Source organism: Ctenopharyngodon idella, chromosome 15 (genome assembly GCF_019924925.1).
Source record: "Ctenopharyngodon idella isolate HZGC_01 chromosome 15, HZGC01, whole genome shotgun sequence".
NCBI classification, from domain to species: domain Eukaryota; kingdom Metazoa; phylum Chordata; class Actinopteri; order Cypriniformes; family Xenocyprididae; genus Ctenopharyngodon; species Ctenopharyngodon idella.
Window position 1 is genome coordinate 19,173,511 of NC_067234.1, and position 27,662 is coordinate 19,201,172.

General features: G+C 35.7%; 1 protein-coding gene across 2 annotated transcripts in view; it reads right to left on the bottom strand.

The window, feature by feature from the left end:
* Window positions 1-27,662, bottom strand: part of gab2 (GRB2-associated binding protein 2) — a 73,850-nt gene that overhangs the window by 18,037 nt on the left and 28,151 nt on the right. Inside the window, exons 1-2 of one of the 2 annotated variants that reach the window (XM_051862430.1) lie at window positions 22,230-22,248; window positions 19,640-19,943 (exon numbers count right to left, since the gene is read on the bottom strand). In XM_051862430.1, the coding sequence (XP_051718390.1) occupies window positions 19,640-19,904 (265 nt within the window). In that variant the 5' untranslated portion in view covers window positions 19,905-19,943; window positions 22,230-22,248. Of the gene's footprint in view, window positions 1-19,639; window positions 19,944-22,229; window positions 22,249-27,662 lie in introns of those variants that run through there. The other variant, XM_051862429.1, reaches the window with a different exon arrangement.

Here is a 27,662-nt window from a genome sequence, read left to right on the forward strand (position 1 = left end):
AAAAGATGGTTCTGTTCATTGATTATTGATTGGATGGTGGCAGATCTAAATGCGAACTTACGGTTCATTGTAAGAAAGGGGCGGAGTTTAAGTGGAATAAATGATTGGAGAAGTCCTGCATATGTCACCAGAGAGAAGTCTTTCGTTTCAATGCTAATATGCAGTCAAGAAGCAAAAACACATCCTGTCATACAATATAAGCAGAAATGTGAATATTAAATAACATTTCTTTAAACAATAAGTTAACAAAACAGACATTTCAAAACCTTGTCCATAGGACTAAAAGTCCACAAAAGACCACATTCAAAAAGCATTATTTATTAATAGAAATGTATGAATGTAAATATATATTTACTGTTTATATTTACAATAATTTAAGATTTTATTACATTTTAAAAAATGCACTGACATGTTCACTAGCAATCTCCCCATCTGAACCCCAATGTAGCCTATACATCACATTCTGTCTCTTTGGTAGGACAATCACAATCAAATACAATTAGTTTGCTGGGTCTCAGGAGTCCAAAATTAGTAGGCCCGGTGTGGAGAGAGGGACAAGGCAGCCTTTATCTTGATCTCATTTCCTGTCCATGTTGCCTCACTACAAAAGTCATCCAAGGACAGAGGATAATGTGATATACATTGAATACAAAATTAGGTATGACCTAATGATAAAATGCGTTCACAAAGAGGAGTGATGCAGGGGAGAAAAAGAAAAACATGTACAGCTCAGATAGCTGAGATACCGTTTGGTTAAAAACAAAATGCTATATGATCTCAGAATGATTTCTGTGGCTCTGTTTACACCTATAGATAGTTTTGGTCGATCAGATCACAAGTAGACGAGGGAGACACATTCCTGTTTACACCTGGTGTTTTAATCCATCTCTTTTGTCCACTTTCAACCACTTCTGTGTTATTTTTTCAAAATAAGCCCGTGCATTTTACATATGAACGCTACCGGAGACGATGGTAAAACATACGGAGAGCATCAGCTTTCGTTTCTGCTCTGATAGCCGCAAGACCACACTGAACTAGGGCTGGGCGATACAGCTAAACAAATTACCACGATATAATGTTTCATATTGATCGGTATTGATAATTATTGAAAAAAATTTAGCAGAAAAAATGTTTAACCAATTCATTTTTAATTAAGGGAAACAACAAATAATTTTTAAAACAAAGCAAAATAAAATTTAAACAAATCAAATCGAGATCACAATTCTGAATGACAACTAAATGAAAAAAACATGTAATTTACTAGAGGTTCTGACAAAATATTAATTGCTGCACTCTATTTTAAAATTTTAAATACATTTGAATTAATTATTTAAAAAAAAAATCTGTTTGGATGTATGATTCAATGACACGCCCATAAATACTCTTGTTTCATTACTGGATGAATCAGTGTATTTGAAAGAATCTGTTGAATGAAGATTCAACATCAAATACATTTTTTAACAGTCACTTATCGCCACCTGGTGGTAAAACAATGTAATCAATTAATGCGTCATTTTCAGCGTGTTCAAGTATCTTTCAAAAGCTGATTTGCTCTATTTTGATCGATAACATAGACATTAGTGTTTTATCTTAACTATAAACTTTTATCTCATTACTTCTGTGATAATTTGAATATTTGTAGCACAGAAATAAAGATACTGTGTGATTGAAAACACTGTTTGTGCAGCTGTTAATACCGACATGACAACTGCTCTCTCAAGACGAACTTTGAAGTAGATCAAATGTAAGACATAAGGAAACCATGAAACTGCCACACTGACGAGCCGATATGTCCTTTTTTCTCCTCATCACCGGCAGGTACAGCACTTGTTTTCATGTGTTTGTGTGTTCTGATCTCACGTGGCGATTGCGCATCTGAACTCCACAGCAACTTGTCTGCGTGTCACTCGTTTGTGATCCAGGGACGGAGCGAGAGTTGTTCATACAACCGAACTTCATGTCTGTTTACATTTTAATGCATTTAAGTGAAACTATATCGAGAGTTATATATCGAACATTTTTTATATTGTTATCGATTAAGACGTACCGTCGATAAATATCGATACCGAGAAATATTGAGAATAGGTGGTCTTTTGTAGCTGTTCGAATGCATTTGACCACATGAGCGTCTACACTACGAAAGCACTCCGGTCAAATGTGTTCTCGACTACCTCTGGAAGTGGTCGAAAGTGGACAAGCTCAAAATGTTTTATACCCTGTTTAAACCTATATTTAGTGTTGTCCACTTGTGATTCAATTGACCAAAATGCATCTTAATACTCTCCTCTCTCCAAGTGATAAAAGGACTTTTGGACGGAGTGACCAGCTCACTTTCCTCTTTTATGCCTGGCTGGTTAAAAGTGAAAAGCAATTTCCCTAACGGTGTCAGTGAGAGACAGTACTTAAGGAAAAGTGCCTTCAGGGGTTGAGGGCAGAGCCCAGAAAATTGACTTCAGATATGACTTCTGCACCACAACCTACGGCCAGACAAAACAGGCTGCTATTGTCTCCCGGGTCCCATGAACACTCAGACAATACGTCAAATCCCAAATGGCATGCCAGGAACCATTTGCATTCCTTAAATTGGGAGAATCCATTTTCCTTAATGAGATTGACGTCAGCCCTTAATAGCATCTCTGGTCATTTTGGGGTTACTCTTCAGCATAATGGAATGGCTTATCAGGGAACAACAATACTGGTGGTGTTACGGTTCATATGTGCTCATCTGTTCTGCCTTCTAGTATGTTAGTGCCCAGTAATCTCAGTAACTGTATAAGTCAATCCATTTTACAAGGGACAGGAAAATCTATGCTGCACCATTTTCTACTTTATGCATTGCATCAGCATTAGTGTTGTTCATATTTGGGGTTTGATGTTTGCTCTAACCCAAAACATTAAACTTCTGCACATTGTCTATGGTACGGACATTTAGGAGAGGTGCGCTATTGCTTTTCTAATGCTGTGTTCGAAATCGCCCCCATACCCTCATTCACTATTCCCTACATTAGTCCACTAATATAGTCCACTTGAGGGAGTGAATTAAAACGAGTGGGCGAATTCGGACACAGAATGCACCGGAAGGGCTGCCACTTTTACATAGTTTGTGCTTGCTGTTTAATAATTATTTTATGCTTAGCAAGCTGGCAGCTCCAGTAGTAAGATGAAAATATTTATCTTGAACTCTGTCTTGGAAACTATCTATAAACCTTAATTTATTTAATAATCACTTAAAAATGAATTTATACCTGTATGATATTACGCTGTAGCCACATTGGACCAACACAGTTTGGAAAATGGATGGATGATTGATTCAGCTGCAGGCACCATCTTCTGGCGAGACGCAGGAATTCATTCAGCGCACGACTCTCACAGTGCATTATGGGTATTCTCTAGCCATTGAGCATGCATCAGTTGTACACTCGTTATTGCGGTGCATTGTGGGATTGAATGAGTGCACTCAATAACGTTCACTGCTGTTTCAAACACCACTACAAATGGCTGTCCCCTCAAACAGTGCCCTATATAAGGGTATAGGGGGCGATTTCGGACACAGGCTAAAATAATTTCTAGGAGATTACAATTTTCACCTGGCGGACGATAAAACGGGCAAAAATTACCATAGACTTAAATGATTATTTAGGAATATTCGGTACAAGTTCATATAGAATATAAATAATAGTAACATAACACGCCACAAGGCGCAAACAGTATGCATGTTAACATGATTTTATTCATTGTTAATGGCTTCCTAACCTTTTAGTGTAAATTTATATCCAATTTTTCATTTTTCATGACAACACAACCCCATAAATCCTAAAACAGCTTCACAGCTCAAATAATACACGTTTATACAAAAGAGTCAAAGTATGTACTTTTATCTAATTATAAGCTTCACATTTCTGCTTTTAAATTCTCCAAAAACTGGCCCCATTGACTTCCATTCCTAACCATAATATCAAATTATTGCATTTTTTAAAAAATAAAATGAGGGATGAGTCATATGCAAAGACCAGAATATTACAACAACCACCTAGTAACACGCTACAAACAACCTACAACATGCTAGAATTATGGCGGCAACTTCTGCACAGGCTATCACAATTTTAAAAATAAATTAACTAATTATAGATGCCTTCAATTTGACTAAAAACCATCTTCGGTTAGTTTAAATGGTATCATTTATGGTCATTAACTGGTCTATGTTGGTCCAGATGGTTGATCAGCTGGACTACCATATGGTGGGGCTGGGGTCGACTTGTTTGACCATTTTGGTCAAGCTGGGTTGGGCTGGTAAACCACTTCGGACCAACAATAAGCAGCTACTAAAAACCAATGTGCCAAAAACCACTTTATGCTACTATGCCTTTTGTTCAGGATGTTGAACATTTGGGGAACAGGGAAGCTATAACAGAAATATCCACAAGCATTTCAAACATATGCTGCAAAAGGAAACTACAGAACGAAGAAAAAAAATAGGTAGACGAACCAACAGAGGGGTCAAAATGAGCATCATGTTCCAGTATTAGCCCCTTGATCAGATTGCCCCAACCCCCTCTCATGCATCTCTGCATCATGTGAGCCGTGCCTCTGACCACACAGCAACATCAGTTAGAATCAGTAGCTTTGACTGATCAATTGGCGGGACAGCCGTGCTTTGTCAGGCCCAATAAATCATCTGGTTTGGGGTGATTTCATTCCTACAGGAGCTGCTGCCCAGGGCGCCTTCAGTCTGTGCTGCATTTCCTGCAGATGTTGTTACAGTAGCAGCATATGCTAAAGCTCCGAGATAAACAGAGGTCAGGTGAGAGCCAAAGTGCACTGCTGATCAAGTTCATTGCAGACGGACAGACAGTGTTTCATATAGACAGACAGCACACGCACTGGGTCAATTTACTAAACGTTTTTTATGTGCACTATTGCTTGCATTTTATTCACTAACCACCATAATCCAGTTTAACCAGGAGCTATTAATGTGAGATGCCATTTGTGTTTGCATGTTCTATGAAAATGAGACTTATTAGTCACTTTATTTAAAAAAAACAACAACTCAGCACTATTTGCCAGCTGCAATTAACGTTGCAATTTCCTACTCAATTATAAATTAACATTTAATAATCTGCACTAAAAATTTTTAATTTATAATTAAATATCCAATGCCCCCTAGAGGCAACACTTGCCATAATATCACAATCATAATAAGCCAGATTTAACCGAATTTCTGAAAGCGAGTGACATAGCTATCAACTGTCACACTTTTATTTTCATGCATTTTTTATTTATTTTTTGCTATTATTTTTCAGAACAGAAGAACATCTGTTCTAATTTTTAAATTATTGTATTTTTTTGTGTTTTATTTCCATATTACCCTAACACCCTGTACAGTAAAAAAAATAAATAAATAAAAATAAATATTATATATATATATATATATATATATATATATAGCAATAAATAAAAACAATTTTAAAAATGCAAAATATTACTACAGTAATAAATAAATAAGAACGCAATCTCAAAAAAACAATAAATAAATAAATAAGAATGCAATCTTTAAAAAGCAGTAAATAAATAAATAAATAATCTTAATCCTTAAATGCATATCTCAGGTCTTTAGTGATCCGGGATGTCATTCACTACGCTCCTCCTCATTCATTTTTTTTAAAGTTAGACATCAACCTTCTTAGTATTCCTCAATCAATTCATTATAAACACTTTAACAGGAAAATAAAATAAAAGAATGCCTGTTTTCCCATTAATTTTTTGTAAAAATTGTATAGGGTCGCTAACGACCCAAGGTGTGTAACAGTCAATAATTGAATCTTTGATGACTGAATAAGTGCAATTCACCTTTATTCCACAAGGTGGTAATATCTGATACACAATGATGAAGTGACGTTTCACTCATAGTTACTGCAGGCAGAAAACAAAAGAATAGGAAGTATCAGCAGAACTTGAAATGCTTCAGAGATTTAACTGCAGAGCAAAAGTACTGAACGCAATCAAATATTAGTGTCAATGTCACTTGATAGTGGATCTGGTGAAGAAGATGTCAGCGATCAAAATATTGATTTTGAAGATGTTGAACATGATAGTTTTGAAAATATGTTTGAGATTGCGAATATGAGCAAGATGCTGAATGTACTGGGAAATGAGCTCTGACGAGGACAGTGATGATGGTATAAAACTGCTCAAACTGAACCCTTCCAAGCTTCAAAAGTTTCTGTAATTGTTACTCTAATATCAGGAGAGTTTTATACTATCGCAACAGGTAGAGATCCTTTCCTTTTAGATATAGATCCGGGTCACTAAAGACCCCAATATGTAAAAATGATTGGCGGAACATTCATGCATTTAAGGGTTAAAAAGAAGATTAAAGAATAATCATTAAAAAATATCTGAGACTTTTTGGTTGACACCACCAAACCCTCTTTTTAACCCAATCCCCTCCAACCACTTGTAATATAGAGCTCTTTTAAGATCTAATCAAATCCTAATGGATAAAAACAAGTCTGCCCTATGTTTTTCTCATTGAATATCCTGTTACACTCAGAAATATGTCACATTATGGAAGTAAAATAGGTTGCAAAAACAAATGCATTGGATTTAAGCTGAACCAAAAAATAATGCATTATTTTAATGTTACAGACAACATGAGCTATAGTATATTCTTGAAGCAGAGAACTGGAAATCGGAAGTCAACGGAACAATAATTTCACAGGAACTACAGTCTAGTCTACAGTGTACTCTAGAGTGGGAGAATTTAGCCTGTTTTGCCATCTTGACACCTGGCATAACATCTTCAAATAGCAAAACCAGAAGCTCTTTTTTTCAGCATAACAGTACAAGTTCCACAATAACAAGCCCACAATGTTAGCTGAACAATGATTATGACTACTGCAAGGAAGCTTTTGAGCAGATGTTACAGCAGAATGGGACCAGCGTCATCAGAAGAGATGCATTTGTTTTCAGTTGTTATTGTCTGAACAAACCTCCTTTCATCTCATCTTTGTTTGGTCAGGAATCACAAAGGCTTAGTGCTGAGGTGGCGACTTTGGACAGATTTCACTTAGGTTCTCTTTGACGTTTTGACGTGCCAGCAATACAGCCGAGGGGTAATTAATCAACATGGATAAAATAAAGGGGGGGGAAAAAAAAAAGAAGTAACAAACGTTAGGAAATGATTCCAACACAAGGCAAGACACGACTGTTGAGATGCTTGGCAACTATAAAAGGCAACTGTTTATGCAAGAGTATCAACACACAGAGAAGACCTATGCCACACACAGTGTGTTTTGACTGAGCATAAGCTCATGAATGAAAAGGTAAACAGTGTAAAATGTGAGAGCTGATTTTGACATGAAGTGCCTTTAGAGGAAATAGTGTAGTGTGGAGAAAGAACATTCTCAGTGTGTACTTGATTGCTGTGGGTTGCCTAGTATCTAATAATGCTAATAATGTTTTTAAGATTATATATATTTATAAAGAAGAATTATTGGGACGTGAGTTGGGAAACAGCCTCAGGACATGCTCCTGTTTTAACAACTCAATTGCTTAATTAAATTAAATTAAATTTAGTGTAATTTAAAGATGTCCACTTCTGCTTCTTCTATTGTGAACATTTTTAAATTCGTTTTATATAAATTTTAATTAAAGGGATAGAAAAACTAAAATTCTGTCATCAATTACTCACCCTTATGTCGTTCCAAACCTGTAAGACTTTTGTTCATCTTCGGAAGACAAATGAAGATATTTTAATGAAATCAGAGAGCTTTCTGTCCCTCCATATAGAGCTATGCAACTGACACTTTGACGCTTCAAAAAGTTCATAAAGAGATCATAAAACTAAACCGCTCAATTCATATGGATTAATCTAAATTTTCTGAAGAGACACGATTGCTTTATATGATGAACAGATTTATTTTAGGCTTTTATACACATATAAACACTGATCAGCAAACATAAACAGAAGCTCAACCGAACCTGCTTGATGTGCAAGAACAAACCTCTAACACAAGGATGAACCTCATTGGTTCTTGGGGAAGCTCAAATGTGCGGTGTAACATGAGAATGAACCTCATTGGCCTAAATTCAACCAAAATTGGACTAAACTGCTCTATTCATATGGATTAGTTTTACGATCTCTTTATGTACTTGAAGAAGCATCAAAGTGGTAGTTGCGCAGCTGTCAATGGAGAGACAGAAATCTCTTAGATTTCATTAAAATATCTTAATTTGTGTTCTGAAGATGAACGAAAATCTTACAGATCGACATGATGACAGAATTTTCATTTTTGGGTCATCCCTTTAATATGTTATTTTATTATTTTAATTTAGGGCTTTTACTACTTCTATTGGATAAAGAAAGTTAAACTGAGATTTGACATTATTGGGGAGAATGTGGGGGAATGAGATCAGGACACAACATATCTGGGATTGAACCCGAATCTCCCACTTGAGAACCACAGCTTATGTGTCTCAATCATGTTCACTACCAGCTAGACCACTACTTTTAACTTCTGTGGCATTCTATTGATGAACATACGGTTTGATGTAGGACTTTGCTGTTTTCTCATCCATTCAGCCCTCTGTAAGAGGCCAGGTGTCTCATTGGCAGAGAAGGGAATAGCTAGAATTCTTTAGAGCTTGGTGATGTAAATGCCACCATGATTGATAGAGGCTCTCTACACTTTCCATTTTCATTTTGACTCACTTTTCATCCACTCCCGGTAGCCAAGACAGATTTACATAAAGATCTACGAGCACACCACGCACAGAGCAAAATTACATCCGTCTTTTCATTCGTCAGTGACATCAATGTGATAACTGTGCTATTTTTTGAACGGATGATCTCATCGGGCAATAACGGCCAAAGGTAACATCCCTGAGAAGGTGGACTCTAGTCAAGGCTCAACGAAGAGTCGAGTCAAGACTCATACTTCACGGCGGCTAAAAGTATGTTCTGTGTAGTATGAATGTAATCCGGATGTAGTGCATCCGTCATGTTGTCATTGTCGTGTGACCAACATTGTCAGTTGTGTTGCTTCACTGCCATTCACGGCTTTCTCCTGTGGTCTCATGGGATAATGTGTCCAGTAGATGTGAACCTCATAAGCTCATAGTAAGTCATCCGCATACTTTTCGTCTACTGTTTTATGAATACTGTGTCTTCAGACATACTACTCTTTTCACATACTGATTTCACTATATAATAGGGAATAAGGCTTATTTGGATGCAGCCAATGACCCGGTTTCATTTAAAACCTGGTGATTTTTCAACTCTGACTGCAATTATATTATAACATGGTCAACTGTGTATGCTGTAGAGTTCTGCAAGCATAAAAAGCTATTAAACGTGAAGTGTGCACTTTTTCGAGGTGAATACTTTCTTCTATCTTATCTTAATATGCAGAATCAGCTATAAATTATAAAAAAATATATACGTTTTAACCGTAGATACTCTTCTTGAACTAGCTCTCTTCTTCTTCTTCTTCTCTATTAGAGTTCCGGCAGTTTAGACGCTGCTAAGTGTATTACTGCCCTCCACAGGTCAAAGTTTTATACAATATACTAGTGCAAGTATATAACAATTAGTTCAAACTTTGATCTGTGGAGGGCAGTAATGGTTAAAATGTATATATATTTTTTTATTTTTATTTTTAAAATGACCGATCGTTCTGCTAGATAAGACCCTTATTCCTCGTCTGGTATCATTTAAAGCCCTTTGAAGCTGCACTAAAACTGTAATTTTGACCTTCAACTGTTTGGGGCCAGTTGAAGTCCACTATAAGGAGAATAATCCTGGAACGTTTTCATCAAAAACCTTAATTTCTTTTCGACTGAAGAAAGAAGGACATGGACATCTTGGATGGACATGGGGGTGAGTAAATTATCAGGAAATTTTTATTTGAAAGTGGACTAATCCTTTAAGTTAAACCAACAATACTTTTTTACAGTGTAGGACCCTAAAGTAGGGCCCTATAAAAACTATATTTTTCCCACAAAATTTTGTTTTATTTTTTCTCAAAAATTTTTTTTTTTTCTTTTTTAATTTTTCCAGATTTAACGGATTCTGGATTTAATGATTAAATAAAATTAAATTTTAGTTAAAAAAAGCATGTCTAAGTAAAATCATGAAACTTATTTAGTTTAACAAAAATGTATTAAAAGTTTATGAAAATAAAATTTTAGGGCCCTATAAAATCCCAAATTCCATGTGTTTCCATGTTTAACATTTCTGGATTCCATTTTTAATAGTTTAATAAAATTTTAATAATCAAAAAGCATGTCTAGTCATTGAATTCATAAAACTTTAACAATTTAATAATGTAAAAAATACGGCCCTATGAAATGTTTTATTTTTTACAGAAATTCTTTAATTTTTCTGGATTTATTATTTAATACAAAATTATCAAAAACGTTAATAATCCAAATAAGGCATAAAACATTAACAATTTAATCTTTCAAAATGTAATCAAATTAAAATTTAACAATTAATTTTAGATTTTTTCAGCAAAGAAAGTGTCTGTTTTACTATTAAAATTAAAACATGGAAGAAAAATTGTGTGATAATCCTTTTAATAATTAATTGTTTTAATAATTTTATTATATTATTATCGTTGTTATTACTATTATCAAGAATACAATGAAAATGATATATTTGTTAATTATTTTATTAATTACAACAAGAGGCATTAAAAACCTGACCCTGACCCAAACCTGGCCCACAATCCAAAGATTTACCGGGTCCCATCAGGCTCGGATCGGGTAACAGACTTCAAGTATGCTGCTATGGCGATGAGCATGGGGATTCTGGGATGCTGAGCAGCAGTCCCCGGCAGAGCGCTGAGTGGCATCAGCAATCTGACCCCAAAGCAGCATGGCGTCTCGTTATTTCAACAAAAATCGATAAGATTGAAGGGCATTTTGTGTGTGTATTTGGGAGGGGCTGTACTCATGCTGCACTGGGCTGGGTTGCCCTTGTCTAACCTTGGTGTTTGTCCCATGAGCAGCTTGCTATCCCATCCCCATGCACCCCAACCAAACCCTGACAGACAGATCAGAGCATCGATAACAGCCTGCTGCTGCCGCACCATCCCCCACCGGAGCACACAGCCTTCTGAACACACACACACTCAAACTTCTGTCCTGCTGAAAGGACCTATAGTCTCCAACATGCATAATCACACGCATAAAATGTATTTAAAAACACATTTTTTAGTTATTTTTATTCGGACCCCATTGACTTTTATTGTATAGACATTTTTGGGTAAACTATCCCTTTAAGTAAAAAAGTGGCACATCTTACCCCCAACTGTCATACCGCCCAACCCTACACACAAGGATGCTTGTTTAGACACACGTGAACAAAGAGACATACTATTCTTTGCGTCAGCACAGGGAGGGTATGGCTTACTCTACATTACTCAGAAGCTCTTCAGTAAACACTTACTGAGAAAATGAAACCTGGAAGCAGACACTCGGGCAGACAGATAAGAGTCATGTCAGATTTAGGCGCTGAATCATTGTTTTGACTATGCAGTGGGCATAGCACTGCAGTCCTGAACTTCAACTTCATCAGTGTCTGCTTGAAAATCTGCAGACAAAATAACTTACTACCCTACTCATCCAGGGAATCCCCAAAGCTTCCCAATAGGATTGAAATGTTACTGTTTTTTTTCTCTCCCCCTCACCCCCCCTTTAATTTAATGCCAGCTATGAATAAAGGGGAAAAAATGTTCTTGTTTTTATACGTTTAATTACCTCTCCATGTCAGGCAGACATTTTATTTTCGGCCCAGACTATCAGAAAGTTTTGTTTTTGTTCAAGTTGTGAGTATATCTTGATAAAACGCAACAGGGAGAGACATAACACTTTAAACCACAAACATGGCCTTTTAACATTGTTGGACACGTGTATGAAAAGTAAAAGACAGTTATGCAATATGACTAAAGGCACATTCATGAAACATGCCATTGTTTATCTGTAAGGTCTACAACCATGCAGCATTAAAGTCAAACGTATGGGGGTAGAATTGTAGCAAAATTCCAAATAAATAGATTATGATCCACAAATAAATGTAAAGAGATTCACAAAAAATAATCGGATGCACAAATGAATAGAATGAGATCCACAAATATATGTTAGGCATTTCACAAAAATGAATTAAATTTACAAATATATAAAATGAGATTTGCTAATAAAAAACATATTCACAAATATGTTTTTATGTCACAAGCACAACTCTACCTGCATTTATTTGTGAATCATCACCTGTACATTTGTGAATTGCTTTCTGTGCATTTGTGGATCTCTTTCTGCGCATTTGTGAATCACCTCACGCATTTGTTCTGAAACAATTCTAGTGTCAAGACTGCAGACAAATCCACAAATAGGTCGACTCCACCCACCGACTACTCAAGCCAATCAAGGGCGGTCACGTTGCTTAGAAAGCAAGTAAAGGGTTTGGTACAATGGTACAGATGTTTAAAATTTAGATTTCGTTAGACCATTACTGTGTGTTATGGAAGCAAACTATTATATTTTATGGATTTCTGTGGATCATAATCTATTTATTTGGAATTTTGCTACAATTCTACCTCCATACAAATGGCGTTCACAACCAACTGTACTTGCATAATCTGATGATGTTTATGGGTGAAACAGAATATTTAATGGGACAAAAAAAACTTAATTTTATACATTGAATTGATTAAGCTAGATCGTGAAAAGTGGGCGTTACATACCAGAATGATGTGGTTGAAAAATAGAGAATGCACTGATAGTCACAGATGTAACTGAGTTCATTCATTGTCATTGTCACTGAAATTTTAATATATATTTAAAAAAAAAACACGTTAAACAATTATTGCAGTCAACTGTCGTTCGCACTTTCACAAGACGATCAAGATTACATTTGATGTAAATGTAAGTGCGTTGTGAAGCACAACATGAAGTGTATTGTGAAGCTTACGCGAGAAGTGATGCGGAAATGCTGTGGATTATCGCACAAGCTTAACCATGCTTATGTTTATGCGTAAACTCGATCCTCTCATAAACGTGCACACGAGAGTTGGCCGGAAGTGATGGTTTATAGTTAAAGTACAACATTTTACAAAAGATACATCTCTTGTTTCACTTCAGAAGACATTCGCTGCGTCCGAAATAGGTACTACATTTGAATTTGAATTTACTTTGTGACCGTTAAAAAAGTATGCTCTATATATAGTATGAATATGGTAGAATGAATAGCTCCATCCATCTATTCTTATGCGCATTTTGGCGTTTCCATCCAGCGTTTTTTTATGCGCTATCCCAAATGTGCATTTTGGGATAAACTTTTTTTTATGGGTGAGTAAACTTTTTATCCAATAAGAAAACGTGCATAAACTATGATGGAAACACATTTACCGAATAAATTCCTTGATGAGCATCAAAAAAGACGTGACTTTGCAATGGGGCGGAATAACTGGACCAACCAGAAAACTGATCTCGTTGCACAGCATTTTTGCTGTTGTGGTTAATCTAAAATGCCTGAGCAAAGTCTGTCATCAAAGTGGTTCCGTATAATTCCCTCCCAGAACTGTCTTACACGACTGTGTTCCCAAACAGCAGACATCCACCTCCAAAACAAAGAAAACTTTATTGCGTTTTGTCAGCGCGCTCTGAGGCACAAGAAATTTATTATATACAAAATTATTATATACAGTGGCTTCTCCTCCCTTCCATTTTTCTTAGTGATATTTAGGGCCAGTTTATCAGGAAGTGACGATTTTGTTCTCTTTGGCTCAATGGATGAGCGCATTGAAGAACCATTTTGGGTTCCCCAAAGAACCTTTCAGTGAACAGTTCTTAAAAGAACGATTTTTTTCTTAGTGTGAAGAACATTTGAAAAATCTACAGAACCTTTTTCCACTATAAAGAACCTTTTGTGGAATGGTAAGGTAGCATGGATGTTAAAGATTCTTCATGTAACCACAAATGCCAATAAAGAACATTTTAAGATGTACAATACATCTGGGATGGCATGAGGGTGAGTAAATGATGAGAGAATTTACATTTTTGGGTGGACTAATGCTTGAACACCATTCACCAAAAACTGGAGCCATGACAAGACAAAATGGAAGTCATTTAATAATACAAACATTGGTAGAATTAAAGATCTAAAAAATCCACCAATGTCTGCTGCACCACCTACACCATTCATAGCTCAACAAACATTGGCGTATTCTCAGCGTGGATGAGATTGATAAGAACAAGTTCAAAGATCTCCCACTGTTCAACTACTACAGAGGCCACAACCTCTGAGATCAGCTGGGATGCTTGGAGTAGAGTCCTGCAGAGATGATGTATTTTTGTAGGCTAACCCTAGTCAGCATCACCCTGGTTCCCTCGACAAGATGCCAATACAATTTTTCCATTGGCTTTTGGATTATTGCAAGAAATAAGCTCTGTGATCAACAAACGTTTGATTCTTACATGTTTTGTTCATCATGATAATCTTCACAACTGAGCATGACCTCTATAGTCCCATTTAACCACTTTCAACCATCTTTTTCAAGACAAGTAAAAGCAATCACAAGGCGGTATTATTGATGTATTTTATGTCATAGTATAAAACGTGAAAATATCTTAAGCTTGTGTTTACCACAGACCTTATTTCAGGCATTTAACCAAAAACCCATTCAAAAAACCCATTGATTTAAAGACGATGGAACCAGAAGTGCTAAAATGCTATCATTTACGGGTTTTGGCCTACAAAAATACATCACTGCAGCACTCTATATAAACGAAAGACTAACATGCAACTAAAAATCAGAATCAGTGAGCAGTGGGAGTGACATGAGGAGAACAGATGTCCATTCTCCAGTGGCCGGACGCTTTACTGACACCAATCAATCTGCTGGACCTGAAATTCTGTGGAAACTTGCACGGACACAGAGGGGTGAGGACTTTTACAGTGTGAATATGTACTTGTAGATGGATTTATGATATGATCTGTGAACAGATGAAATGAGGAACTCACTTCAGCTTCCATGCGTCCATTCTTTGCATGTACTATATAATGTTTCTCTAAAGATGTCTAGCTACAAGTTTTACACTATCCTAGGGATGTGCAAAACTTCTCAGTGGAGGCAAGGGAGGCAGTGCCTACTCAAAAATTGGATGAGAAAATAATCCACAGTACAAAAGAAACCACAAATATTATGAAACATGGCATTAAAAAGTCTTAAGGTGTGCCGTGGGTTTGGTTTGGTGGGGGGTAATGGAGATCGAATGGGGAAAAGTCACGTGAGAGAAGGAGGCAATGCCTCTATTGCACTACGATTGGCTGTTCATTCTATAAATCCCACTTCTTGTTTTTGTGCATGTTCCGCATCCAAAAATCAGTCTGAATTAACAAATAATGGAGTTAAAAGCACACTATGTAAGTTTTTGCCACCAGAGGTCGCATTTTCAAAACAATAACAAATTGTTTGATGAGACTATGAAGGAGAGTGGAATGATGGGAGATGTCGTTTCCACCATGCAGAGAAGTACGAAATTCACAAATCATGTTCACGGATGAGGTAATGAATTACTTTTTGTATTATTTTATGTCATCGAAATGAATATGCTGCAAGGAACATGAAATTTAATGCTCAATTTATTGTCAAATGATTTGGTGGGTTAATGCTGCGATGCTTTCTCACACATTTTAAAGATCTAGATACGATGACCTCAATAACTGTACTATTGAAAGCCACATTTTCATTTGATTTCCACTTTATCTGGTAATGGCTGTCATGTGACATTTCAGTCATGTAACATGAAATTAGCTCCGCTTAATGCACATATCAACAACCAACCACACACATACAGAAACAGTCTATCTGCACTTGACACACTTTTGTTTCATCCCTTTGAACCACCACACGAGAAAGACACGTCCCAAAGCTCCGGCAAACAGACACAATGCGCTGTGGACTGACTATCAATGCTAACTTCCTCCCAGGCAAACTGGGCTCTCCCATTTTTCATGCTCACAGCGCAGCTGACAACTTGATACTAGCTTGGGGAAAAGAGAGGTCGAGCGCAGCATTTATCTGGGGAGGGGAGGAGAGCCGCTCTGATCTACATTGCAGTTGCGGTGTGTGTTTTATTCTCTAAGTGACCGTGGCTGCATCTCATAAAAAATGGTTCTGTTTCAAATCAGCCTTTACCATTTGCTAGAGGAGGTAAGTGGATGTGAGCACATCACTGGACACTGTGTGTGTGTGTGTGTGTGTGTGTGTGTGTGTGTGTGTGTGTGTGTGTGTGTGTAAGAGCACAGAAGGTCATGGGGCGGCTGGGGTTTTTACCTATAGATCTATGAAGAAAAAGGTGTGTATTTGTAAAACTTAATGGGTGTTATACGATAAAGGTCAAAAACATGGGACAAATCCAGAAACATTTTGTCATTTTAACATGATTTTATATTATATTTATATTAGTATTTTTTTTTCCTTGTTATTTTAATGTTTTTTATCTTTAAATGTAATTATTTTCTCTTTTATTCTCTCTATATTTTTAGGTTTTATTAAAATAATAATAATATAATAAAATAATAAATAATAAAACATAAAAGAAATAAAGTATTTTAAACATATTAATTTTTTATATAATTATAATATATATTACAATTATTATTATTATTATTTATTTTATTTTGTTTACAAAATCGAGAAGGTAAGTGTGGGAGCTGAGAGTGTATTTGTTTTCGTGTGACCCAGAAGTCAAGAGCTGCTGGCTGGCCTGTTGAAAAAGGTCAGATAAGGTTCTCATGCTTTGGACGGTGACTGCCAAAAACCATGCATGACTTTCTCATTACCAAGACCGTCGACCTCTATTGCTCATCGAGTGAAAATGTACACACCTCAGTGGGTGGAAACTGATCTTTTTAACAAGAAAACATGGAGCAAATAATACAATGACATCTAGGATACTTGCTGCAGTTAATGTATACCCCCTAAAGACCATGTATCAGCCATCATACATGAATAATACAAATCTGTGTGAAATGAGTTCAAGGGAGATTGTGTTTAAAAAAAAAAACAAAAAAACAAAAAAACAGAAAGAACAGACTGGTATATCAAGAAACTGCCCTAGATAATAAAGATGATAGATAATTTGAGTTATAATTGTGTATATTAAAGCTCCCACACCTTTTTACCAATGAACTTCAATTACTTTTTTATGATCATTCCCATTTTTCAAGAATAACATCACAAACACCAACATTTTCAGCCTCTTGGTTTGCTTTTCCTCTATACCAAAAGGTCCATAGTGTGAAGAATGGCCCCAGTTTTCACACTCTTAGGGCGTTTTCACACCTGGTGCATTTTTTCCCTTAGTTTGGTTCATTTAGGCATATATGAACACGGCAATTGCGCTCGGATCCGCACCAAAATAATCTATCCGAGATCACCTGAACGAGATGGTCTCGGCTTGATTGCAAACAAACTCTGTAGCAGTTTGCTTGTGGTGAGAAAGCAATCCGACCCAACGGACCAACGAACCAAGCTGTATCACAATATATGATGGGTAATTAAGTACACTGCATGAAAAGTAGCAGTGCTTGTTTTGCTAATGTTTCTCAAAATGAATCGTGGGTTAACCTGGAGCAAAGATGAAGTAAAATGCCTGATTGAAATTTGGTCAGACAAACATATTTCAGAACAACTGTCCAAAACATAAAAATATAGACGAAGCCATGGTACATAATAAAAATGATAAAGTAATATAATGACAGCTACAAAGAAAGCCAAAATCAACCTGCGGAGCTGTTTGTCTTTCCATCCAGACTGATGACCGCTATGAGCCGAATCCTGGAACAGTTGCACGCTGACCAATAAGAGGACAGTTTACTCACACTTGACTCGTATTAATTAATTTTGTGAAAAGCAAACCGAACCAAGAAGAAATCGCAACATTGTAACAACTTTAATCCTTGTTTCAGAACAAAGCAAACAATGTAGAGGTGTGAAAACACCCTTAGTGAATGATAACCGGTAGAGTCTGGATTACTATAAGCTGGAGACTTTCAGAAAGCAAAGACTTACACTGTAAATCACTCAATATGCATTTGGATCTGGATTTGCAAACAAAGCATTAGATCACATGTTCAGTTTTAACATATAGGCTACATAAGGCTTCATGAGAAAAACCTATTAAAGGAAGCATTAACCAAGATATAAATATTATCATCTCGTCATAACTGGATGAGAAACTGACCTCAATCCTGGTGAGTGAATGATGACCAAATATTAATTTTAGGGTGAACTATTCCTTTAACTGTGAAACAAAATAGTGGATTTTTTTTTCTGATTTTTTTCCTTTTCTTATCTATCCATCTGTCTAACTATCTATCTATCTATCTATCTATCTATCTATCTATCCATCTGTCTGTCTGTCTATCTATCCATCTGTCTGTCTGTCTATCTGTCTATCCATCTATCCGTCTGTCAATCCGTCTGTCTGTCTATCTATCTGTCTGTCTATCTATCTATCTATCTATCTATCTATCTATCTATCTATCTGTCTATCCTTCTATCTATCTATCTATCTATCTGTCTGTCTGTCTATCTATCCATCTATCTATCTATCTATCTATCTATCTATCTATATATCTATCTATCCATCTATCTGTCTGTCTATTCATCTATCTGTCTGTCTATCTATCTATCTATCTATTTATCTATCTGTCTATCTATCTGTCTATCTATCTATCTATCTATCTATCTATCTATCTATCTATCCATCTATCTATCTATCCATCTATCTATCTATCTATCTATCTATCTATCTATCTATCTATCTATCTGTCTATTCATCTATCTGTCTATCTATCTATCTATCTCTATCTGTCTATTCATCTATCTATCTATCTATCTGTTTATCTATCTGTCTGTCTGTCTATCCATCTATCTATCCGTCTATTCATCTATTCATCCATCCATCCATCTATCTATCTGTCTATCCATCTATCTGTCTCTCTATCTATCTATCTATCTATCTATCTATCTGTCTGTCTAATTATCTATCTATCTGTCTATCTATCTATCTATCTATCTGTCTATCCTTCTATCTATCTATCCTGTTTTGTATTGTACATTAGAAAGTGTACCGTAATACACTGACTGTAATACACAAGCAGCCAGATCACAAACACAAAGTCCTCTTTATGTCAAAAACAACTGTCTCTAGAATAAACACTAGCACTGTGCCTGCAATGATGGGCAGCGTTCACTCCCTTTTCTTAAACAAAACAAAAGGGAAAAAAAAAAAAAATCAATAAACCTTTCAGACACTGCATCCATTTGGCAGGGCTGGTCCGGCCCAACTTTCTCAAATGACAGAGAAAAGAGGTGGTGAGGAAAATAGGAAAGCAATAAGAAATGGTATCAGGTTACTTGAGATTGTATTCTATCTGTCGTATCATCAGCTCAGAGAAAAAAATAACAGATGAGAGCACTGCTACTGTAAAACCACATAGATAATGGCATGAATATATTGAATCTACTGTAGCAATGCCTATAGGTGAACATAGATACATGAGCTATATTCATCAGAATCAACCTCAAATTGATGATTCTGAAGACAAACATTGATGTGATTCTCCTACCGTGATGATTGTCCTCTGACTGGTTGAATCCACACAGCTGGCAGATAGAGCGAACCCAGCGGTTCATTTCCTCCTCCGTTTCTGCCACCAGGTAGAAGGTTCTCTCGGCCGTCTTGATGTCGAACACAAAGCTGTCCTGGAACTCTTTGCGTTTGAAGGTGAGGCCTGCGTCCACTTGCTCGCAGCAGTGCAGGTCAATGATGCGAATTGGCTTTTTGGCATGGTCACTCTTGTAATACTCGAGAACATCCGGGTCTCCACTCATGCGCCCGCTGCGCAGGATAAACCAGCGCTTCTTCCAGGCCTGTAGATACAAGAACAATGATACAAGAAGGATTTAATAGTGTTTATGGTAACCTAACAATTCAAATTTAGATTGATAAGTTGTTCGTACCCCTTCTGGGTAATATTTGTCTCAAAAATGACAAATATGATCCAGAATGCATTGTAATATACATAAGTAATATACCATAAAAACAATGCATTCTGGGTAATATTTGTCATTTTTGAAAAAGTAGCCTATAGGTTACTTTCTTGAAAATAACAAATAATATTACCAAGAATGCATTGTTTTATGGTATATTACTGTTTCAACAGAAAATGACTTTTACTGTGTAAAACTGTTTCATTTTTTTACAGCTATTTTTTAGAATGATGCTGAATAAATGTATTAATTTCCAAACTTTAGTGTATACCATTATAATAAATTATAATAAATGTAATAATATAATAGCAATAGAAATAAAATATAATAGTTTACAAAAATGTCATTATTTAATATACAGTTTTACATTATTTCATTATATATAATATATACAACAAAAATTTTATGATTTTAAAACAATGTTTGTGTTTCACTTAAAAAAAAAACCCAGCATGAAGTATAATTTTAATTTCATAAGACTGAGTAAATTTTCCTGTGAATAACTGTTTAATTGCCACAATATTTTGGCATAAAAATCAAATGTAAGATATAGACATTGTATTTCATAGTTCACTTTTACAAAATGCTTGCGGGTATCTGTTTTTCTTATTTTGTGATGTTCCTTTTTCATTATAGTACTTTGTAGTTTCTTGTCTCATTGTACTGTTAATTTCAACAATAATAAAGAAAAAATGAACTACTGTACAAAAGATGAAGCTTCTCAACATGAAATTCTCCTTGAAAAGAACAGTTAAATAATTCTTCAGTTTGTGCTTAGTTTTTGCTGATCAAACCCGAGATTGGGTTGTGTGTTTCTGTGGGTGTGTGTTCCAGTTGTGTGTGTGTGACAGTGGCTTATTTGAGACAGGTGCTACTCCCACACAGTTTCCTGCTCAGATCGAGCTTTGAGGGGGAGACAAACACAAACACACACACGTTGAGTTTTCATGTTGTATGCTGATTTTTCATAATGACTTTTTATACTGCGCAAACGGTCTATTCTATCCCCAACCCCTAAACCTACCCATCACAGAAAACTTTCTGCATTTTTACATTTTCAAAAAAATGAAATAAATAAATATAATAAATAAAAAGAAAGTAATTTAGTATGATTTATAAGATGTTTTCCTCATGTGGACCAAAAAATGCCCCATTTTGGATATTGCAAGGGTGTACCTGAACCACACACACACAGTGCATAACCTCCATTATGACAACTGTAATAATGGCATGCACACTCCTGCGAGTCTGTTTGATGATCCATGAAATATTACGTTACACACATGCACACAACACTTCCTCAGCGAGAACAAATACAAGGATTCCCACTCATGTATAAACACACAGGTGCTTCATTCGTAGGAATTCCCCTGATTTGAATGTAAATGGACTCTTCTGCTGAAAAACACTGTAGGTCAAAAAAAAAAAAATAATAATAATAATATTAATTAACAGTTTACTATAATGAAAGGGAACATAATAAAACCAAATAAGAAAAACATGTTTGATTTTTATGACACAATATTGTGACAAATAAACATTTAAAAGAATAGTTCACCTCAAAAAGTCTCATTTACTCATGAAACTAAAATAATGCTTCATGCTGTTTTTTTTTCCAGTGAGACACAAACAGTTTTAAAAAAGAAAATCATAAAATTATTGAAATGCATGTTCAAAAAAATGTTTTCTGTATCATAATAATGTAAAACTATATATTAAATATTCGTTATTTTTTAAACTATTACTTTAAATATGCCTACATTATCTTTTTTGATAGATAGACAGATACATAGATAGACAAATAGATAAATAAATAAATACATAGATAGACAGATTGATAGATTGATAGATAAATACATAGATAGATAGATAGATAGATAGACAGACATATAGATGTTGTGCACCACAGAGAGACATTTTGGCACTGACAGAACAAAGTACAGAAAGAAACAGCCGGATGATGGAAAGAGGTTCTGTGGCACAATGCCAGAAATTTACTTCCGCCCCATATTGCTCACTCACTCTCTCTCTCAGTGGCTCTTTCTGACACGCAGGATCCCACAGGCTCTCTTTCTTCCATCAACACACACACACACACACACACACACACACACACAGCCACCTCCGCCACCAAACCAGGGAACCAAGGACACTGTTTCCACTAACCGCTACACCCCCGCTCTTCCCGGTCCTGCATCCAGCCTCACTGTCCGACAGGAAGCGGAAAATGGATCCCACTACACATCCTGTGTTTTCTCAAGCCTGCTGTTGACCTACCCCTCACATCACTCCTCTCACTCCATTCGGCCTGTCGCTCACAGAATACAACACTAGCACACTGCTTACTACCTAGTATACAATGCACACTAGCTAGTTTTTTTTTTTTTTTAAAAATAGTATGTGTAACAGTTTGCAATATGCAATGGTCAAACCACTGAAAAAGTTATGAAAAATATGAATTCTAGTTGGTTGTCCAACAGAGAATTTGCGTACTGTGTACGGTAAACACATTGTATACTACAGAAATAGCAGCATTATAACATCACTGCCGGTTACTCATTTTCTGTTGTACCCTCTGAATATGACCGCTATCAGATCACTCAGAAGTGAGGATATGCTGACAGGAAATTAACAGCGACTCCAAATTTAGATGCAGTTTTCTTGTAAATATCTGAGAACTGGTTTCTGCTCTTGTGTGATTTTTTTTAAATTAATATTTACACCGGTAATATTTTAGTTTTAATTCATATTTACACCGGTACACATGCTTGCTAATTTTCTGTTTGACAATCCATGACATTTTATGTGATACACATGCACACTTCCTCAGCAAATATACTCTAGGGTTTCCACTCATGTATAAACACACAGGTGTTTCATGCGTAGTAGTTGGGAATTTCCCTGTTTTGAATGTAAATTGACTCTTCTGTTGTAACCACATGTAGCAGAAATGTAACAATGATGAAGTTCACAATGGTCATTTTCATTAACTACACCAGGGATAATGTGCATTGTGCATGGATTATTTTGCGATAATGGCTGCGTGACTGCATAAGTCTGACATAATCCCAATTATCATATGGCTATTTACCAAATAAATGAAAAAAATGGAAATTAAATATTGATTTGAAATTATTTTCGTATGTGAGAAGCGTGTGGCATGGACATGAAAATTATAGGAGATTGGTTATCAGATAAATTGTTATAGTTAAGTGGACATTATTAGGGCTGTCAATCAATAAACACAAATATAACAGAATTAATTACATGATATGGGGTTAATTAATCATATTTATCACATATGAATTAGAGATAAAACGGTTACTGGTTTGACGATGATCCAAATGGTTTGACGAAACCATAATAAAATTCTGAACAGTTAGTATTAAAGTTTCATATTTTAATTATCATTAAAACCGTATCGATACCACGATTTGAAAGACTCACGGTAAATACTGTCAAGCATTAAACAAAGACAACGAGCGCAGCGCTGAAAAGGGGCGGGGCTTCATAAGGGTTTTGTGTGAAAACATGGCGAAGGTAGTGAGGTATTACAATGAAATAGTAAATCGTGCGCATGTTTTAGTAAATTGAGGGAACTAATTAATAAATCGTGCGCATGATTTAGCCTACTATTTTTTTCCTGCATGTCATGTCTGGGGCTCCGTAAAAACAGGCTAATGCACATTCTAAAAAATGTATTTTAATATTTATGAAAACCAAAAATTGCACTGCGCTGCTACTTTTATTTGTTGTTTGTTGGTTTTCGATATAAAACTTGGTTAAATGATTTTAGTGTGTGTAGTACTTTTTCCAGCACATTTTAACAACATTGTGATAATTTTGGTATAATTGTGATATGAAATTATCATACCATTTCATCTCTAATACGAATATAAAATCCTCCAAATAAAGATAATTCAAAGACATTGCATTATCGTGCCATACGAAACAACAAACAAAAACTGACAATTTTTTTTCCAAAATTTCCATTTCTCTTTAATCAACTTCACAAAGGATGATGTGTACAGTTTAATGACCATGACTGCTTAAGTTTGACTAATTATCTCACTTATTACATGGCTATTTATTAAATAAATAAATGGAAATAAAATACTGATTGGAGTTAAAACTATAGGCTATTATTGTGTGAGAAGAAAAATATCTATTATTAGGACTATCAAAATTCCATCAAAATTTAAACAATTAAATGATATGACGTTAACTAATTAAGTTAATTAGAATTAATCACATATGTGACCATGGACCACAAAACCAGTAATAAGGTTCACTTTTTTGAAATTGAGATTTATACATCATCTGAAAGCTGAATAAATAAGCTTTCCACTGATGTATGGTTTGTTAGGACAATATTTGGCTAATACGACTAATTGAAAATCTGGAATCTGAGGGTGCAAAAAAATCTAAATATTGAGAAAATCGTCTTTAAAGTTGTCCAAATGAAGTTCTTAGCAATGCATATCCACTCACAAAAATACATTTTTGATATATTTACAGTAGGAAATTTACAAAATATCTTCATGGAACATGATCTTTACTTAATATACTAATGATTTTTGGCATAAACAAAAAATCGATAATTTTGACCCATAGAATGTTTTGTTGGTTATTGCTACAAATATACCCGTGCGACTTATGACTGGTTTTGTGGTCCAGGGTCACATATATACATATAAAATCCTCCAGATAAAAAGCAAAGACATTATTGAACACGCACACAAAATAACACTGACTAATCAGATTATCAGAAGAGATCAAAGTTTTTCTGTGTAATAATTTCAACCACCAAATTCTGATAAAATTCTATTTTTGAACCATCAGATAAGAGCAAATGCATGCGGCAAAAAACAAACTCATCTTTCCATGTCCTCTGTGCTTATTCCTTTCAGACTGATAAATGACACTGCAGACATTACTGTCTACATGCAGCTGAATGACCGAAGATTATGGGAGCAAAAACAATTTATCAACTTGATCAATTCCACAAAAGCTCAAAATGGCAAGACATAGGGCAAATGGATCCTGTGCAGTGCAGGGTAGATTACTTACAAATTGTAGTCCATTACTGATTCCAAATCACACAACAAAAAAATAAATCCTAAAAAACAGCATGTTGATGTCAAAGTTTCTTGTGACCATTAGTGTGTCTTCAGAAAAATGAAATACAGTTCACCAGTTGTAATGTAATTGTATTTTTATGATACTTTTATGTTGTTTTTTGGTTAGAGCACCTTTTAAATATGGAAAAAAAAGCAGCTAGGAAATTCCTCAAATTTTGTCCTTTTGTGTTTCACAGAAATAAGGTCATCCGAGTTTGGAATGAGTGGAATGAGGATGAGTAAATGACAGAAGAGAAACAATATTTACTGTGATAGAGTTGTTTACTGTATAGGCATAACACGTTTCACTTTCAGTTTAATCAGTCATTGGTATGGATTGGCTAAAATCAATTTTAGGCGGATTTTCTGGAAATACCTCAGCTAGGGTAATCTTTCTTTCCTCTAAATAATGTCAGTTTAAGTAGACTCGGTAGATTAGCGAAAGGCTTTTGTTGTTGTTTGAACACATCCGTAGTAGATCCTTGTTTGTGGTTTTTGGTGTGGCAGCTTTGAGGTATGAGAAGCTCCGCCCTTAAAAGCATCTCTGGCCAAACCCATTCTCAGCAGGGACAATGTACTGTCAATACGGACAGACATGACGTAACATTCACCTGATGACACACATATACACCCGAAGACCTGCTCCTTGTCATTAAATGAATTCTGTAGACTATACAGCCCAGTTTTGCTCCATCTAACTGATTGGTTTGTTTTACGAGCGAGTGAGTGAGAGCGCAAAAAAAGAAAGATGAGAGCAAAACAGGGATGTGGAGAGGGAGACGCAATCACTTTAGTGCATCTCACCCTCTTCTCATTTGAATTTATGGCACTCTCATGGCTGTAACATGACTAAATGAGATTTGGAACAAAGCCCAGATCAGTTGAAGGAGGTCTGCATGACCCAGCTGGCTCACAACTACCACATTTAGCACATATGTCACTGCTGGTCTTAGATTAGTGGAGCCTTTTACGTACTTTACAAGCACTGAGATTTGTTCCATTTTTAACCATTAACAAAATACCTGTAGTTTGGTTCTTTTGGTCCCCACCAAAAAAAGAAAATAATACATTTAGTCCTGGTTCACTTAGCGTTTACACTGTCATTTTTAAGGCCGATACAAAAACAAACAAACAAGATGGAACTTTTGAGACGGAACTTAACGAACATCCAAAACAATGCTGTGTCCTGGGCTAAATGCGCTCGTTATATGTATGTGTACGTATGAGGGCATTTGACCAAAATAACTAAAAAAATATATATAATAATTTACACAGTAAAATACCATTTTCCATTGAAACAGTAATATACCATAAAAAAGTTGTCAAAAGTACCGACTTCGGTACCAAGTCGGTATTGAAATTTAAAAAATGTGATGCTTTGAACGCTGTTGAGTGGATTCGTAAACAACTCTGATTGGCCATTGTGTTCAGACGCTCATCAGATATGTCTGTGATTGGCTAAAATGATCAACGCATGGGAGCTTTTGAAAGCACACGGAAGTGTTCGATTTTGAAAGCATTTTGAAAGCGGGTGCGCTTGAAAGCGGTCCATTGATAGACGCCTGCTTTCAAACGCTCCCGTGTGTATCTGTGTAAGCGCTCGGTAAAGAGCGTCATTGATGACTATTTACAACATGTTTCTGAAGCGCTGATCATTGTAGCCAATCACAGACATATCTGTTGAGCATGTGAACACAATGGCCAATCAGAGGTGTTTACGAATCCATTCAACAGCGGTCAAAGCGTCACATTTTTCAAATTTCAGTACTGACTTGGTACCGAAGTCGATACTTTTGACAACACTAATTCTGGGTAATATTATTTGTCGTTTTCGAGAAAGTAACCTATAGGATACTTCCTCGAAAACAACAAATATTACCCAGATATTACCATTGCATTGTTTTTACAGTATATTACTTCTGTATATTACAATGTATTCTCTATATTACAATGCATTCTGAGTAATATCATTTGTCGTTTTCGTGAAAGTAGCCTATATGCCTTTTTTAAAAATATTACTCAGAATCCATTTTTTTATGGTATATTACTGTTTCAATGGAAAGCGGTATTTTACTGCATAGATTTTTTTAGTTTTTTTATGGTTATTTTTTAGAGAACTTGTGAAGAGTTTATAAAATGTGTAAACGGGTCAAAACAGTGGCAGGAATCCCTCTGTTGCACACAAACGAAGATCTGCTGCAAGGAGACAGAGTTTCTGTCGCCTGTAACTGAACTTTAAAGGGTTAGTTCACCCAAAAATGAAATTTCTGTCATTAATTACTCACCCTCACACCCGTAAGACCTTCGTTTATCTTCGGAACACAAATTAAGATTGTTGAAATCCAAGAGGTTTTATTATCCTCCATTGAAAGCAATGAAATTACCACATAATAAAAACAGGACATCAACATTAAGGTTGAACCACTGTAGTCACGTTGACTATTTTAACATTTTAACTATTTTCTGGACACTGAATATA